Below are 16,771 nucleotides of genomic sequence, written 5' to 3' on the forward strand. Positions count from 1 at the left end.
GGTTCTCAGCAGACAAAAACAAGCGATGGTGGGAGGGCGACTAGTACTGTCTGGACAAAGTATACTGCATACCACATTGAGGTGAGGTGAGTTAACGTCGCATCCAAGATTTGTGCATTTATTTTGCAACGTGCATGCACGTTTGTGTGGTTGTACTAGTCCGGACTTATGCCGTTTTTTTAGCGCTAGCCAATCGAGATACCATGCCGTAGTTTAACATGGATACCTCACTCAAACACAAAAATCGGACTCGACCTGATCGTTCCATGTGTTATCCTATTAATTCCAAGCACCTGGCAAGGAAATAAAAAGAACCATATTTTAAAGTCTTTTGATATGACGCAGACGGAGATGGAACCACCTTTCGTAGACGTAGTCTTCCTCCCTTACATTTTGAAACACAAAGTTGAAACAAGAAATAAGAAACGCATGACCGATATGCATGTTGGTATTCATAGACATATATGCTATCAAGTACGTTTGTTTGTTTGTTGCTTAACGCCACACTCAGCTATATTCCTGCTATATGACGGCGATCTCTAAATAATCGAGTCTGGACCAGACAATCCAGTGATTGACATCATGAGCATCGGTCCACGGAGTTGAGCTACGATGACATGCATCGCGATCGCGTTTGCAGCCTTTTACGGCAAGCATGGGTTTCTGAAGACCTAACGCGAATCTTCACGGGTTCAAGTACGTAAGCACGTAGTTCAATAATTATCTTTATTACCCGAAATAGAAATTTTCTGTAAATGAAAGCTCGTTAATTCGAACGATTTAAAACGATTTATTTTGTTGGTTCCGGCAAATTCCGACTTCGCTTGTGTCGACTTAAGATAACTTAATGTTGCCGCGGAACTTCAAAGGACTTCGAGTTAACGAAGTTTGAAAATATTCGAAAACAGACTAGATAAGAGTTGAATTTTTGCAGAAATCCCCCAAACCTCCTTTCATGTACGTGTGTTTACGTGCTTGCTTTACTCACTCTCAAACGAACCAACAGCAAGAGTTCCTTTTCCGCGTCTAAGGTCTTTGCTGCCGGTGAGTCAAGAAAGAAGCTCCATTAGTAAGTTTTAGTTTAAGAAAAATGAGAAAGGATTATTGCTGTTTCCAAACCACCAATAGCTATTATATTATTCAAATAGAAGTGTTTATGGTTAAAAACATACTGCATGGCTGTAGCGCCCCTAAAATCACGATTGCTCATGGTGTCTGTGTGATTAATTGATGCTGTGCTCCTGTTCAGGTAGCTTGGTAACAGGTAGGTCATTGATCATTATTTTGCTCGCTTTCCTGGTTAAAATAAGTCCCCAGCATCAAATACTTCTATAAGGCGACTGGGTCGGGTGGTCAGACTCGGTGTCTAATATATCGTTCACTGTGTGTCAACGTTTCTCGGGACCGCCTCCGTGGTCTAGTGGTAGAGCGTCCCCCCGGAGAGCGGAAGGTCCGGGGTTCGATACCCGGCCGCGTCATACCAAAAGACGTTAAAAATTGTACTTGTTGTTACCCTGTCTGGTGCTCGGCATTAAAGGGCTAAAACAAGGACTGGTCGGCTCGGAGTCAGTATACTGTGTCTGAGTGGGGTATTCATGTTAAACTGCGGCATGGTATCTCAGTGGGCTACCACTATAAATCGGCATCAGACTAGTACAAGCGGCCACACACACACGTGCATATGCACGTCGCTATATAAGTGCAATAATCTTGAACGCGACCTTAAACCCAATTTCACCTCAACGTTTCTCGAAGGCGCGGTGCGTTCAATACATCAATCACCGGTTTGTAAGGTCCAAATATGATTATTTACTGCTGTTATATAAATAGGCAGGCGTTAAACAAAAAATAGATAAATAAAATATCAGTAAATGACCTGTTGAAAATGTCACCATTAGTTTTTTTCCGTTTCAGTATTATTCTTGGAACTACGGTTTTGTCACTATTCTTGGCTCCAAGGTATTCTTGGTTTCACTGTTTCATCACTATTCTTGGAACCAGTAATTCAGTAATTCTCTGTGTAGGGTTGCGTCCCTTACGCGTGCGAGAAATTCCAGTGAGTGTGGGTTCGAATCCCAGATTAGCCCTGATTACGTTTCTTCGATTATCAGCACCATACATCTCTATACCCGTGCATGTAGGCTTCACCAAAGTGGTAAAAGTCTGAGGCCGACATTACCTTGGGTCTTCAAATAAACGTGACATGCAGTAAAAGTAGTCAAAGCGGCGTTAAACCAAACCCATTCCCTCACTCAACTGTTTCATCACTATACTTGGTTCAGGTATTGTGTTTAACACGATTCTAGAGTCCCCAATGGATCATTAATTTGAATTGAATTTGTTTCGTTGTTTCATCACCAACCTCGAATGTTCCTACCTTCCCATGTCGCTCCCTTGTCACGATAACTTCGTTCCTTAATTCGACACCATTATTTGATTGGTTTCAATGTTTAGTCACTCTTTGTTATTTTTTGTTGTTGCTATTTCCAATTATTGACCTGCCACCTGGACCTCATATTTTACAGCTATGATTGTAAAAAACGAAGTCATCTGGAGATACGGTGACAGTTAATGTCGACATTTGTCTGACTGGGCGAGTGCGTGACACGAATAACTTCACATTTCCTAAAGCGAACGATACAATAATTAGAAAATAGGTGCGTTATCTCACTTTTAGAAAACGTTGGACTTGTTCTAGCATTTAGAAAGTTCTTCATTAATTTATCTTTATCTCATTATCTGTCCAAACAGACTCCATTTGGCCGTATAGACCCGTGAAGATCCGGGGTAGAATAGATCTTCAGCAACCCTAACGGGATCGGGTGGTCGGGCTCGCTGACTTGGTTGATGCATGTCATCGTATCCCATTTGCGTGGATCGGTGTTCATGATGTTAATGACTGTATTGTCTGGCCCAGACTCCATATAACTGGAATATTGCTAAGTGCGGTGTTAAACAAGCAAACAAACAAACAAACAAACATTCGACATAATAGGCAAAATAGCAATGAAAAAGATGTAAAAGGATTACCGAAAATCACCATTTGATGACACCAAGTGTTGACACCAAGGGTATGGCCTGCTCTACAGACAGAACCCAACACTCTGCCACGCCAAATGGTCAGTACAACCGAAATACTGGGCGACACTATCCGGTGATAAAGTAGTCATGTCATCACATCGTGTCACCTGACATTTTCTGTGTTTCGTGAGTGTTTGAATATTAAGTCAGTTTGTGTTTTCTAATCTGTTGCTTCCATTTTGTTTGGATTTATTTTTAGGTTGTGACATATATACGAATGTAAATATGCCTGAAGCGTTAACTTGTGCATGGTTAAGCAATGGGAAACCAGCATTCGTAACCACTCGCTCCTTTCCGTAACCTGCAAGAAGACCCATCCCCCTTTCGATGAATGTTATGCGCGAAAATATGACAAACCAATCAGGATGCGCGTATGACTTCAAGGACTTCGGAGGCGGCTGGGGTAGCCTAGTGGTTAAAGTGTTCGCTCCGGATTCGATCCCCCACATGGGAACAATGTGTTAAGCCCATTTCTGGTGTCCCGGGCCTCGCCGTGATATTGTGTGAATTGTGGCGTAAAACAATACTCACTCACTCACCCACTCAAGTACTTCGGTCAAAGAATCCCTCCGAAATAACCGTTGACATTTGACAAAAATACAATTTATGTCTACTGCTCTTTTTCCAACATAACCAGTTTATCTTGCGATCTCATTTAGACAAACCAATTTCGCCTTACAGTCATAAAAACAACATAAATATTAGCTGCCAAAGCTCAGGCAGTGTAAACATCAAAAAGAAGTTTTCCACTGTACACCCTTTCCACAGAAATAAAATCATTTGAAGTAAAAAGTCTCATCCTCCCAAACGCCTTCCTCGTGTGGTAGATAACTTCATTGGCCAATCAGTCGTGGTAACGGCAGTATGGGGTCAGACTATCCCAGAGTTAGTGTGACGGAAGGCGGTGACTGCATCCTCTACAAGAGATGCTTCAAAGCAATCGATGGTGGTTAGCGAGCAGTTGAATAGCTAGATGTTAAGGACGGTTGGATAATGAGATTTCATTTTCCAGAAGAAACCGTGTGGCTATATTTCTCTGTAGCCTTGATGACTTTCAATAAACTCCGACGATGCTATTAAAATATGGAGATTCAGCTAATAACATTGATAAGCCTTGTAGACATGTAATTCGTAACGGTTGACTAGCAGCAGTAGGGTCTCAAAGGAAAGTACTGTTTACTTGTAAATTGAATTCGTTTTTTGTAAACTGATAAATCATGTTAGGCAGTTAAGCGAATGATCTAATTTAGTGATAAAGTACCTCTCCTGGCTATCGGGAAATTAAATATTGTTCGGGATGTTTGATACAATATTGGAACCCATTGGGAAAGCGCACATATTGCCCACCTTCCTGACATATGAAACAACAAATTGAGACAGAGTTTACCAAACAGCGAATTGGCAAGCGTGTTGGGGTTTTCACCGCCTTTAGCGATATCCAACCCAAAGATGGCGGCGCTTAGAATTGGCATCACTCGATATACCCGTTCTTAAAAAATCGAACCCCGACCCTGGCTTTTACTAGCGAACACTTTAATCACTGGGCTCCCCACTTGTTCTAATGGTGAGAGAATACAGGAACACGATTCCCTAAGATGTGTATATGTTGTCCAAGCTCTGAACGAACTTTACCCACATGGTCAGTAAAGATAGATCAGCTATCATTCGTCAGTAAAGTCAACCACCCTTGTATATGATGTGTGGACTGTTTGCTGTGCAGTTACATATTAACAGGTCTCGTGTATGGGGCGTGTTATCAGATTTTCCTCGATTAAACGTCCTTAATTGAGTGGAGTCTGACTTTGTGCCTGTCATAAAAACTTACAGTTATCATCACATGTATCAACAGGATCGCTGACTTGGTTGATGCATGTCATCGTATCCTATTTGCGGGGATCGGTGCTCATGATGTCAATGACTGTATTGTCTGGTCCAGACTCCATTATAACTGGAATATTGCTGAGTGCGGTGTTAAACAAGCAGCAAACAAACAAACAAAAATTCGGCATAATAGGCAAAATAGCAATGAAAAAGATGTAAAAGGATCACCGAAAATCACCATTTCATGACACCAAGTGTTCGCTAAAAAGGGTATGGCCTGCTCTAGAGGCAGAACCCAACACTCTGCCACGCCAAATGGTCAGTACAACCGAAATACTGGGCGACACTATCCGGTGATAAAGTAGTCATGTCATCACATCGTGTCACCTGACATTTTCTGTATTTCGTGAGTGTTTGAATATTAAGTCAGTTTGTGTTTTCTAATATGTTGCTTCCATTTTGTTTGGATATATTTTTTAGGTTGTGACATAGATACGAATGTAAATATGCCTGAAGCGTTAACTTGTGCATGATTAAGCAATGGGAAACCAGCATTCGTCACCACTCGCTCCTTTCCGTAACCTGCAAGCAGATTCGTCCCCCTTTCGATGAATGATATGCGCGAAAATATGACAAACCAATCAGAATGCGCGTATGACTTCAAGGACTTTGGGGGTCGCTGGGGTAGCCTAGTGGTTAAAGTGTTCGCTCCGGATTCGATCCCCCACATGGGAACAATGTGTTAAGCCCATTTCTGGTGTCCCGGGCCTCGCCGTGATATTGCGTGAATTGTGGCGTAAAACACTCACCCACTCAAGTGCTTCGGTCAAAGAATCCCTCCGAAATAACCGTTGACATTTGACAAAAATACAATTTATGTCTACTGCTCTTTTTCCAACATAACCAGTTTATCTTGCGATCTCATTTAGACAAACCAATTTCGCCTTACAGTCATAAAAACGACATAAATATTTCCTGCCAAAGCTCAGGCAGTGTAAACATCAAAAAGAAGTTTTCCACTGAACACCCTTTCCACAGAAAAAAAAATCATTTGAAGTAAAAAGTCTCATCCTCCAAAACGCCTTCCTCGTGTGGTAGATAACTTCATTGACCAATCAGCCGTGGTAACGGCAGTATGGGGTCAGACTATCCCAGAGTTAGTGTGACGGAAGGCGGTGACTGCATCCTCTACAAGAGATGCTTCAAAGCAATCGATGGTGGTTAGCGAGCAGTTGAATAGCTAGATGTTAAGGACGGTTGGATAATGAGATTTCATTTTCCAGAAGAAACCGTGTGGCTATATTTCTCTGTAGCCTTGATGACTTTCAATAAACTCCGACGATGCTATTAAAATATGGAGATTCAGCTAATAACATTGATAAGCCTTGTAGACATGTAATTCGTAACGGTTGACTAGCAGCAGTAGGGTCTCAAAGGAAAGTACTGTTTACTTGTAAATTGAATTCGTTTTTTGTAAACTGATAAATCATGTTAGGCAGTTAAGCGAATGATCTAATTTAGTGATAAAGTACCTCTCCTGGCTATCGGGAAATTAAATACTGTTCGGGATGTTTGATACAATATTGGAATCCACTGGGAAAGCGCACATATTGCCAACCTTCCTGACATATGAAACAACAAATTGAGACAGAGTTTACCAAACAGCGAATTGGAAAGCGTGTTGGGGTTTTCACCGCCTTTAGCGATATCCAACCCAAAGATGGCGGCGCTTAGAATTGGCATCACTCGATATACCCGTTCTTAAAAAATCGAACCCTGACCCTGGCTTTTACTAGCGAACAAATTAATCACTGGGCTGGTTGATGCATGTCATGGATCCCAATTGCGTGGATCGATGCTCATGATATTAATCACTGGATTGTCTGGTCCAGACTCGATTATTTACAGACCGCCGTCATATAGCTGGAATATTGCTGAGTGCGGCGTAAAACAACAAACCAACCAACCAACCACTTGTTCTAATGGTGAGAGAATACAGGAACATGATTCCCTAAGATGTGCATATGTTGTCCAAGCTCTGAACGAATTTTACCCGCATGGTCAGTTAAGACAGATCAGCTATCATCATTCGTCAGTAAAGTCAATCACCCTTGTATATGATGTGTGGTCTGTTTGCTGTGCAGTTACATATTAACAGGTCTCGTGTCAGGGGCGTCTTATCAGATTTTCCTTGATTAAACGTCCTTAATTGAGTGGAGTCTGACTTTGTACCTGGCATAAAAAACTTAGTTATCGTCACATGTATCAACAGGATCGGGTGGTCAGGTTCGCTGACTTGGTTGATTGCGTGGATCGATGCTCATGATGGCAATCACTGAATTGTCTGGTCCAGACTCGATTATTTACAGACAGCCGTCATAGCTGGCATATTGCTGAGTGCGGCGTTAAACCACAAACAAACAAGCAAACATACACGCATATCACATTCGAGACCGAGGTGAACATCTAAAATGAAATGCATAAAAAGTTGTTTTTTTAACAGAGCACTGGCTTCTTCGTGAAAATATTTAACTGCAGAGAGGTATACCTGTGCCAAAATCGAATCGTGTATTCATGAAAAAGCCTTTTTTTGCGCCATGTAAATTCCTTTTGGGCATTTATTACATGACGAGAGGATTTGGTAGTCTGGTTGGAAATCCTTTTGCTCGTCACACTGAACTCATGTTTGAATCCCCAGATTGATACAGGGCCTGTGATATGTGAAGCCTATTGTTTTTGTTTCTCGACATGGTATTACTGGACTATTGCTTAAGCGACTTAGAAACTATTAACTTACTTATTATCTCCGGTAATTGAGTTAGCATTTCTGTACTTTTTTTAACTCTATAATATTGTAAATTCTGAATCTTTGAAAAAGGAAAAAACAAAACACTACTTGTAAATTGATTCAGTTAAAGAAGAGGAATCTAATTCCCCTTCCAAATAAATACAGAGCTGAACTTTATCAATCTAAATTACACTGAGCCAAACGGCGACAGTGATTCGGGCTATTTCACATGGCATTCAGAAAAAGCTTATCAGGAGGTATATATTAAATAATGTGTATTCCCATAGGAGTTATCCTTGGGGCGTTCCGGCGACACAAAGATGTCATTCCAAGTGTTAATATTCCTTGTGCGATGACGACAACGTGTCTTCCGTCTCTGTCCCATTTGCATCCCCGTCAACATCACATTTTACTATGTCATAACTACTTGCGGCCACTTTGTCGATTTTTCTTGTAATCTTTCAACGCAACCCCACTGGGCATGTGATTGGAAACCGACTCTGTTGTTACAACATTACCACAACATTTTTGCGTAAAGTTTCCTGAGGCCCCTTGACCGGTTTAATCAGACTTCCCCTGCCCCTACAATCCTTCAGCGGTTTCAATCAAAGCTCGAACAGCAATATGCAAACAGTTAAATACTGGTCTTTCATCAGCTCAACTTGATTGAAAGCACGGATGGAGATGAGCGAGAGAGACGGGACCATGCAGACTCCGGTAGGCGGTTGCATGCCGAGAGAGAGGACACGTGCACACTCGGAGACTGCTCGGGAAAAACATTCGCCTGAGCAGTTCTGATTGATGTATAGTTAATGCTTTTGCTGCCTTTCCTTTTAACGCGCAGAGCCATGCTATCAAGTCAATCTCATATGTTGTAAAACAACAGGTGTTTATGATACCACGATGGCTAATCCTGGATTATTGACAACACCGGCATGACGTGAATCTCCATTAAGTATGAAAATGTTGCGACTTTTCAGTCATGTAAAGACATAAACTGCTCTTGTCCTTTTTACCTACAAAGTGGATCGATATTTTTGCGTCGTTGTTTATGCATCCTGTCACGATTACGATTGCGGTCATTTGGATGGTACTTAACTGCCCAACAGGAAGGATACATTATACCGTTGCTGTGAAGAAAACCACAAAAAACATCCTTGCTGACTTGCCGGTACAAACGCCAAGGCAGTGTTATGATGAGTTTTACCTGAAGTAAAGCGACCACCTGCCGTGACGCCGCGATGGAACCCAGCACCTAGTGGATAGCACGTGTAGGATTTAATGCGTGGCCCGGGTCATCACCGTATGACTAAGCTCTCCTGCAGAGCATGGACATCGTTGCAAAACGAGTTTTGGATGAAAAACTGGTAATTAGTTGAACATACACCTGAGTCGAAACAGTCTCGTTTGTACTCATTGGACGTGAGCATTGTCTGCACTGACAGCTGCAGTTGGGCTGTGGGTTGTTAGTAATTGGTGTGGTGAAACGATTGACTCTCGCATACTTGCTGTTTTCCAATTAACCCCTGTGTCTTGCTGTTCACTTTCCTGACTCTCTGTAGAACTAGTCTAACAGAGAAACGCGTGCTTAAGCAAAGATTACGCATAATTACGCACGACATTTTACGGCGAAGTGAGTTATTTTGAGTGATACAGTGAGAAATAGTATTCCATTGAGGGGAGACATGAATCCATCAACTACTTGGTTCTTCCCTAATTTCAATCTCGGAAAAAACAGTTCAAATGAATTTTCCGTTTTACCAAGCAAAAGTAATGCGTCCTTCTGCAAATAAATTGCAACAGTGATGTGAACAAATGGACAATAGTGCCTTCTCGACTGGATCAAGTTCTCATCCTTGTGATTACTAGAAGTGTTCACGAACCCAGGAACTGTTACCTGTACGCGTTCCAGTTGTTTGGCAGACCTACGCACGTAATACAACCACGTGAGGCATTGTCTAGTGGCATAGCAGAAAGGGACAATGCCTTTCAGCGGAGATTATCCGCCGTTTATGGAGGTGAGCCAGAAAACTATGTCTGTGTAGAGGACCTAATGGTACGATACGAAATTAGGTTTTATAACTTATTTCAAGAAGGATTACCATCATGACATTCATCACAACGCAGTGTCCGCTCGTTTGTCCATTTAACAGCTTGGTTACCCATTAAATCATCCTGTCCACTCCAGTTTATATAGACTAAGGTCCAAGCTGTAGTCGACATGGCTGGACAGGCTTACACTAGTCCTGCGGTCAATGGCACTTTCGCTGACCAGTATGTAACTGATTATAATGGAATGGCCACCAACAGTTCAAATGTTACCGGAAACGCTTCGGAACCTTTTAATGAGGAGGGTTATTTGGAAATGTATCTTGGTGAACGTTACATTTCAATCGGAGCGGTGATATTTCTCACTACAGTGTATGCGTTGATATTTGTGACAGGTGTTCTCGGGAATACGTGTACGTGCATCGTGATTGCTAGAAACAAGTACATGCAAACAACCACTAACTATTACCTCTTCAACCTGGCTGTGGCAGATGTGTTGACATTGCTTCTAGGTGAGTAATTATTTCCATAACAATTCCATGTTTTAGGAATAACATTTTCTTATATGTATGGTATCCATTCGTTTGTTTGGGTTATTGATATTTTTAAGTGCATTGCCATTGTTTCAGAGAAAAACGTGCGTTTTAATCAACCATACATACTAAATCATAATTTATGAGTGACTTTTTATATGACTATGTGGCTCAACACAACATCTATGTACGAAGCAGGTATATATATATATATATATATGCAGTGCCTCGAGTTCATCTTTAGACCGTTACTCATTGAATGTTTTTTCATTGGAGGTGCAAATATATCAGCTTACCTCCCTATCTTTTTTAGTACATCTGGTGTACACGTCGATCATTGCTTTATTTGGCTGACTTCCCACACTAACAGGGCGTTTGTCAAGTAAACATTTATGTGAAGACATTGCATATACTCACAAGTGTTCGCTGATGCTGCATACCATACAGTTTGGCGTTCTTTTGAATTCCGTTCAAGATTCATTCTGATGTGAAAGGGTGTATGCATTGCTCCTTGTATATGCCAACACTGTAACAATAGATACAGTATATATGATATACTTTTTTCCATTTGTATTATCAAATTATACCGACAGAAAGACATTGGTGTCAAATCAGACCATGTCCATAGCTCTATATCATATTACGTAGCGCTGCTTTCCTTGATTCTCTAACAATTTCTATTCCCTTACAGTCTACTGATCATTGGACGTGGCTTTAGCAGGAAGCGTTAAGCTTTAGATTATTCTGTTATGAAAGCGAGACATATACATAGTGTGACGGTATATTTGTAATAATAGGCTGAAATATAGAGCGACAGTAACGGAAGAGTGTTACGACTATTGCAATGGTATTGAAACACCGTTACAGCTATTGCTATAATAGAGAAACAGTGATACAACTATTGCAATAGTGTAGAAACAGTGATACAACTATTGTTATAGTAATACTATTAAAACAGCGTTACATCTAATACAATGGCATCGAAAAAGTGTTTTAACTATTCACAATATTATTTGAAAAGAGCTCCAAATGCCATTACTACATATCATTGATTTGCATTTGTGCATCGATTGATGATGACTTTCCTTGTTGCTGTATCTGCATTTCGTAGTGGCTCATCTCGCTTTTAGTCACCATCCGTTAGGTGGCAATCAAGGGACGGTGTCATATTGAATTATACGTATCCATTGAGCCACACATCCGACAAGGGTGTTTCCAACTTTTTGTTTGTCACCTACTGCACTTCACTTATATACACTTTAACAAATAAAGGTTAGTGTTCTCGATACGATGAACCAAACTGATATCGATAAATATGCAAATGAGGTCAACTAGCAGGGACTACTTTTGGAAAGCCCTATTTATCGATATGGTGTTGACTTGCTCAAACACTTTTGCATAACTTTCCCTAAATGATCAGATGATGGTTTTCGGTATGTGCGTACTTATGTAAACAAACATGGCTGCAAAAGAAATGGCACTATATCATAAAAGGGGCGGTTCACTCAGGCTTTATATTCCTACGCGGTTACTATAGTGAATAGCATAGCAATATGTCTTAAACTGCGATTATTTTAAGAAGAAAATTCCATAATGAAATAGATCCTTATTGTCGTGTGTTTTCCGTATCATTAATATCATATATTAGGAATACAAACTTAAGAATATGTTATACGCGCCTCAAAGGCTGGCATGATACATTTTGTATTCCTAACATATGATATTTACTACACGACAACTCACTCTGATAATAACCTCTATTTACTCCTTATACTAATGAGTTGTTGTCAATAAGTAAAGGCGCATTTGTGATATTCTATGGTTACCATTTGTCAATGTTAGGTTGTGTGGACAGTGATGAGACACCTGAGTTACCGTCGTTTCAAACAAAAGGGAATAGATATATATTTTATACCATCAAAAAACAATTCTTCGGGAGTAAAGTAATTGGTTCGATCCCTGAAGCAATTGTTTCTTTCAGTCAGATCGATTATGTTCTAGACATTCTGATACTTCTCGGGCTGCCTTGAAGGGCTTCTCTTTATCGAGACCTCTCAACCAAAGCAAATTGTAGACTTAATATATAGGGGCTGAAGCCAAGTCACATTCTCCTATCCCGTCATATGTCACCTTGAACCGTCAGCTGAGGAAGGCAAAGTCTGGTAGATGTGTATGAACTGGAAACGCTCAGATCTCCCACTGTTGATGTTTTGTCACTGGTATTGACTGAAGAGTTAAACCTAATGCCCAAGTTGTCTCTCCTTTTGAAGAAGCATTTAGAAGTTGGAGTACTAAGTAAGGATAAGATATCTGGATGAACAACGTCTTTATTACAATAGGAGCGACGTGTCGGTGTAATTTGATTACGGTGTTAGAACCTACACCGAAACGTCGCTCCTATTGTAATAAAGACGTTGTTCATCCATATATCTTATCCTTACTAAGATGTCTGTGTACTGGACAGCTGAACCGCTTTATTCCGGCTGGTCACAGTTCCATCGTAGGGCTTTCCGGAATATTGTATCGCGGACAGTGTTGTGAACCATTGCCCTTGTATAGATAGACGTTCTTATGCAGAGTACAGGAATACGGCATTTACGGACTAATGGGATTTCACTGTTTCTCCGAGTTGAAATGTAACAAACTCTAAACACAAAAACATATACATAAAATAACATAGTGTATGACGTAGGCTTAAACTTTCTATCACAGCATGACAATGTTGCTGAATGAGTGTCATTCCGCCAACAGAAAATCCAAGCTACAATATAACTCAACAAAATGTTTGGAAAAGTGTTTCTAAATTTTGCAGTTTTAAAAATATGCCTAAAGCAAAAGTTTTTTTCGAAATTTTGCAGTTGTGAAAATATGCTTAAAGCATAAAATTGTTTTGTATTTTTACAGCGTTTATGTCAAAATTATGTGTTTAGGGAAGTTGACCCACAGTCAAATATAAGTAATCCTGGTTATATTTGCGCATTTGGTCTCCTGTATCCTGGAATTATGACCGATAAAATATGATATTATTTGTATGACCTGTGACTTCGCTGTCACCCTCCGTAGCTATGGGTCCGTGGAGTACAGTCATGGGTGAAACGTTGGCTCATCACGCCGAAGACCCGGTTCGCGTCCAAAATGGAGCAGAATATATGAAGGCCTGTGTCTCCAGCAGGGATATTCCTAGCGCATTGCTGAAAGTGGCGTAAAACCCTACTCACTAACTCTGTAACTCACCACCAATACCATTCTTTGAAGAATACTGCGCCCGTTCTAATTCTCATTTGGCAAACTAGTATTGATGTTAATGCCCTTTGCTGTTCGATTGAAACTTATGATCTTGTGAACAGTAGCATATTGTAACGTATATGGTAACAAATTAGCTGATCAAAGAATCAAACAATCTCCAAGCTCCCATGAAGGTAGTCTCTCATCTTGATCTGGGGTAGCCCAGTCGTCTTAATGCCTCACATGTTCGCTGTGCAGAGTTGCGCCCTTGGGAAATGATCGTGGGTCTGAATCACGGTTCGTTCCGATTATGTTTCTGGGTTGGTAAGTACCATATCCATGCTCGTAGATTTAACCAATGCTTTAAGCGTCCAAGACCTGAATCACTTCAGGCTTTAATCCTATTATCAAGCTGACACGCTGTGATATTACTGGAATACTGTTCAAGGCGGCGTTAAACCCATGATTCCGATTCTGTGGGTTCCTTCCGTCTGTTCATATATAGTAGGTGTAACAATAATCCAGCAACTCATTGGTGTCTACATTTCACAACTTGTGAGGTTCATTTGACAACGCGCTTTCAAGGAAGATTTGAAAGAGCTGAAATGTTGTTTGATCAGGGTTACAGCACTCGAGGGTTTTAGCAAAGCTTTCAAAACATTATTGTTGACATGTTGAGGACATTTCTAAATGTAACAAAAATGATGCAGTTTCCAGTTAAGACTACCTTGTGGTTGTCCTGTGGTTTTTTCAGAATTTTGTCCTGCCTTTGCATATGTTTGTGCCGGGTGCCACCGGTGGGTACGGATACGCTCACCTTTCCGCGAACACCTGGTGTCATCACTATTTGATAGTGATTCATAAACACATGCTTATTATATAGACGAAATCGCTTTTTGCAGAGATTTCTTATGATTATGGAAAGGTCTTTGTTTGTTTGTGGTTGTTTTGGTTATTTTTTATATTTTGTTTTGTTTATTTTGTTTGTTGTATTTTTTTTTTTTGGGGGGGGGGGGGGGGGGGTTATACGTTAAGTTCACAATCAAAATATTTAATATTTACATTTCAGGATCATTTCAGGAGTTTACCAGAAAGGTAGTGGGAATGGTGTTTTTATGACATATCAGTAATATGTTTGTTTGTTTTTAAACGCGAGACCAAGCAATATTCCAGCTATGTGACGGCGGTCTGTAAATAATCGAGTCTAGAACAGACAATCCAGTGATTGTCATCATGAGCATCGATCTATGCATTTTGGATACGATGACATGCATCAAGCAAGTCAGATAGCCTGACCACTCAATCTCATTAGTCGCCACTTACAAGCATGGGTTCCTGAATTTAACCCGGAATCTTCACGGGAATGTCAGTGAACATTCCTGGTTGATTGGTAACAGTATCGACCACAAACACCTCGTGTCTTGGCTGGCATTGACGTAATGTACACCTGTAACAGTCCGCACAGGTGTCCAAGTTATCGAAGTCGATATGCATAGTTGCATCCCTTTAGGGTGCCCGATACATATGATCGAGGGTTCGAATCCCTGATTAACCCTTATTACGCTTTTAGGTTCGTTAGCTCCACACCCATGCTCTTGGGTTTCAGCAATGTCATAAACGTCCATTGAATGCATCACGTCAGGCTTTTCTTCCACATCAAGGTGACACTTGCTACAACTAAAATATTGTTCAAAGCGGGATTTAACCCAACTCACTCATTCTTTCACTGATACTAACATACAGTATCCTGCGTTACATTACCTCACTCATATAACTGAAATTCCAAGACCAGAGAGAAATTCAATCCCCATTTTCTGAAATTGCAAAAGGAACAGCTAACAAGTGAAACGCCATTTTAACGCAATGCCTTAAAACAATGCCCAAAGATCCTGTCAAACCCTATTTAATTCTTATTAAGGGTCATGTCCATTATATTGAACGGAAATAGTTTCCAGGTCCCTCTGGACATTGTCAGTGTGAGGCTGCGTATTGAAAGCGTGGCCATGACACAGCAATCGTTACGCATGCTATAAAAAAATGGTATAAGGCTAGTGTTGCCTGCTTTGTTTCAACAAAGAAATAGCTTTGTCTTCCACAGAATCTATAATAACTGTAACAATCCTATTATCAACGTATGAGATTTCATACAAATGTGATAGCAGGTAGCTGGTGTTACCTGTTGGAATTTCCACAAAGCAAGGTCACCTACTTCCTTAAATTCTATAATCATGAAAACATCAAATAATAATCGTTAAAGATGACAGAGATGTGAAGCCAGGCCAGTACTTCAGTGAACAGCTTTCGTCATTCCAAGAACCACCGAAGGGGCATTATAACGAGACCCGTACGTGGTGTTTTGCAGAACACTCCTTTCATCAGGGTAAGATTACTAATACTTAAGTCGACTTCAAAGTTCGACATATTTTGGACCCTCTCAAAGTATCACCCCGGATGTAATATATGCTTGCAGAAATAGGATATGTCCTTGAAACCTGATCTGTTTTCAGCCCTGGTTTGGTTTTGTCTTTATTCGGCTAGGCAGGGTCACTAAAGGTCAGGGTTACACAAGTAAACTGCCGGGCAAAAGAAAGTATACACTTGAAAATTGGATTTAACGAAAACAATTCAAACGTTATCAAAACCTTAATAGCTTGCAAACAGTCGCCGAAACACTGCAAACTACAGGTCCAATACATTCCGATGACACTCGTGGTTTCCAGATTAGTCAGCACTATACCCGTGCTTGTAGGTTTCATCGAATTGGTAAACATTCGAGCCTTGAATCACAAATACATGAACATCGAATCGCCATTTTCTTGTTTGTTTCATTTAGCCACCATCAAACATTGGCGTATACTTCTTTTACCTGGCAGTTTATATCTCTGTATTTTCTTGGATGTCTTTGTTGGAAGTTACAGCACCGCATTATGAAAGGCGCCAGTGTATAGAATTACAGAAGCACAATATATATATTGTGTATAAATCTTAGAATAACTCCTCGTGGGTGTTCCCAGCCAGATTAGGAACCCAGTAACCCGGGTGGTTCTTAGCATGCAGCTAAAATGAGTATCGGAATGCGTGCATTGGTCATCTTGTACCGTTCACATTAAACCAATTGCCACATTAATCCATGCCGGATGAGTGAGAGAGAGGGAGTTGTTTTAGTCGCATCATAACGTGCAACACTTTCACATTTCACGAGTCTAGGTCATGCAAACCAGTGGTTGATAACCCGAAACACGATCCACACCGTCTGATCCTCTTCAGTCACTAA

At 40.7% G+C, this 16,771-nt stretch overlaps 1 protein-coding gene across 2 annotated transcripts in view; it reads left to right on the top strand.

Annotated features, from left to right (window-relative positions):
* Positions 1 to 16,771, top strand: part of LOC124111718 (neuropeptides capa receptor-like) — a 95,522-nt gene that overhangs the window by 21,396 nt on the left and 57,355 nt on the right. Inside the window, exon 1 of one of the 2 annotated variants that reach the window (XM_046471503.2) lies at positions 8,491 to 10,251. The exons of the other annotated variant lie outside the window; for it this stretch is intronic. Coding sequence (XP_046327459.2) covers positions 9,912 to 10,251 — 340 coding nt within the window. The 5' untranslated portion in view covers positions 8,491 to 9,911. Of the gene's footprint in view, positions 1 to 8,490; positions 10,252 to 16,771 lie in introns of those variants that run through there. 2 annotated transcript variants of the gene reach the window in all.

The sequence above is a fragment of the Haliotis rufescens genome, unplaced genomic scaffold (genome assembly GCF_023055435.1).
Source record: "Haliotis rufescens isolate VD_foot unplaced genomic scaffold, xgHalRufe1.0.p SCAF_5, whole genome shotgun sequence".
NCBI classification, from domain to species: Eukaryota; Metazoa; Mollusca; class Gastropoda; order Lepetellida; family Haliotidae; genus Haliotis; species Haliotis rufescens.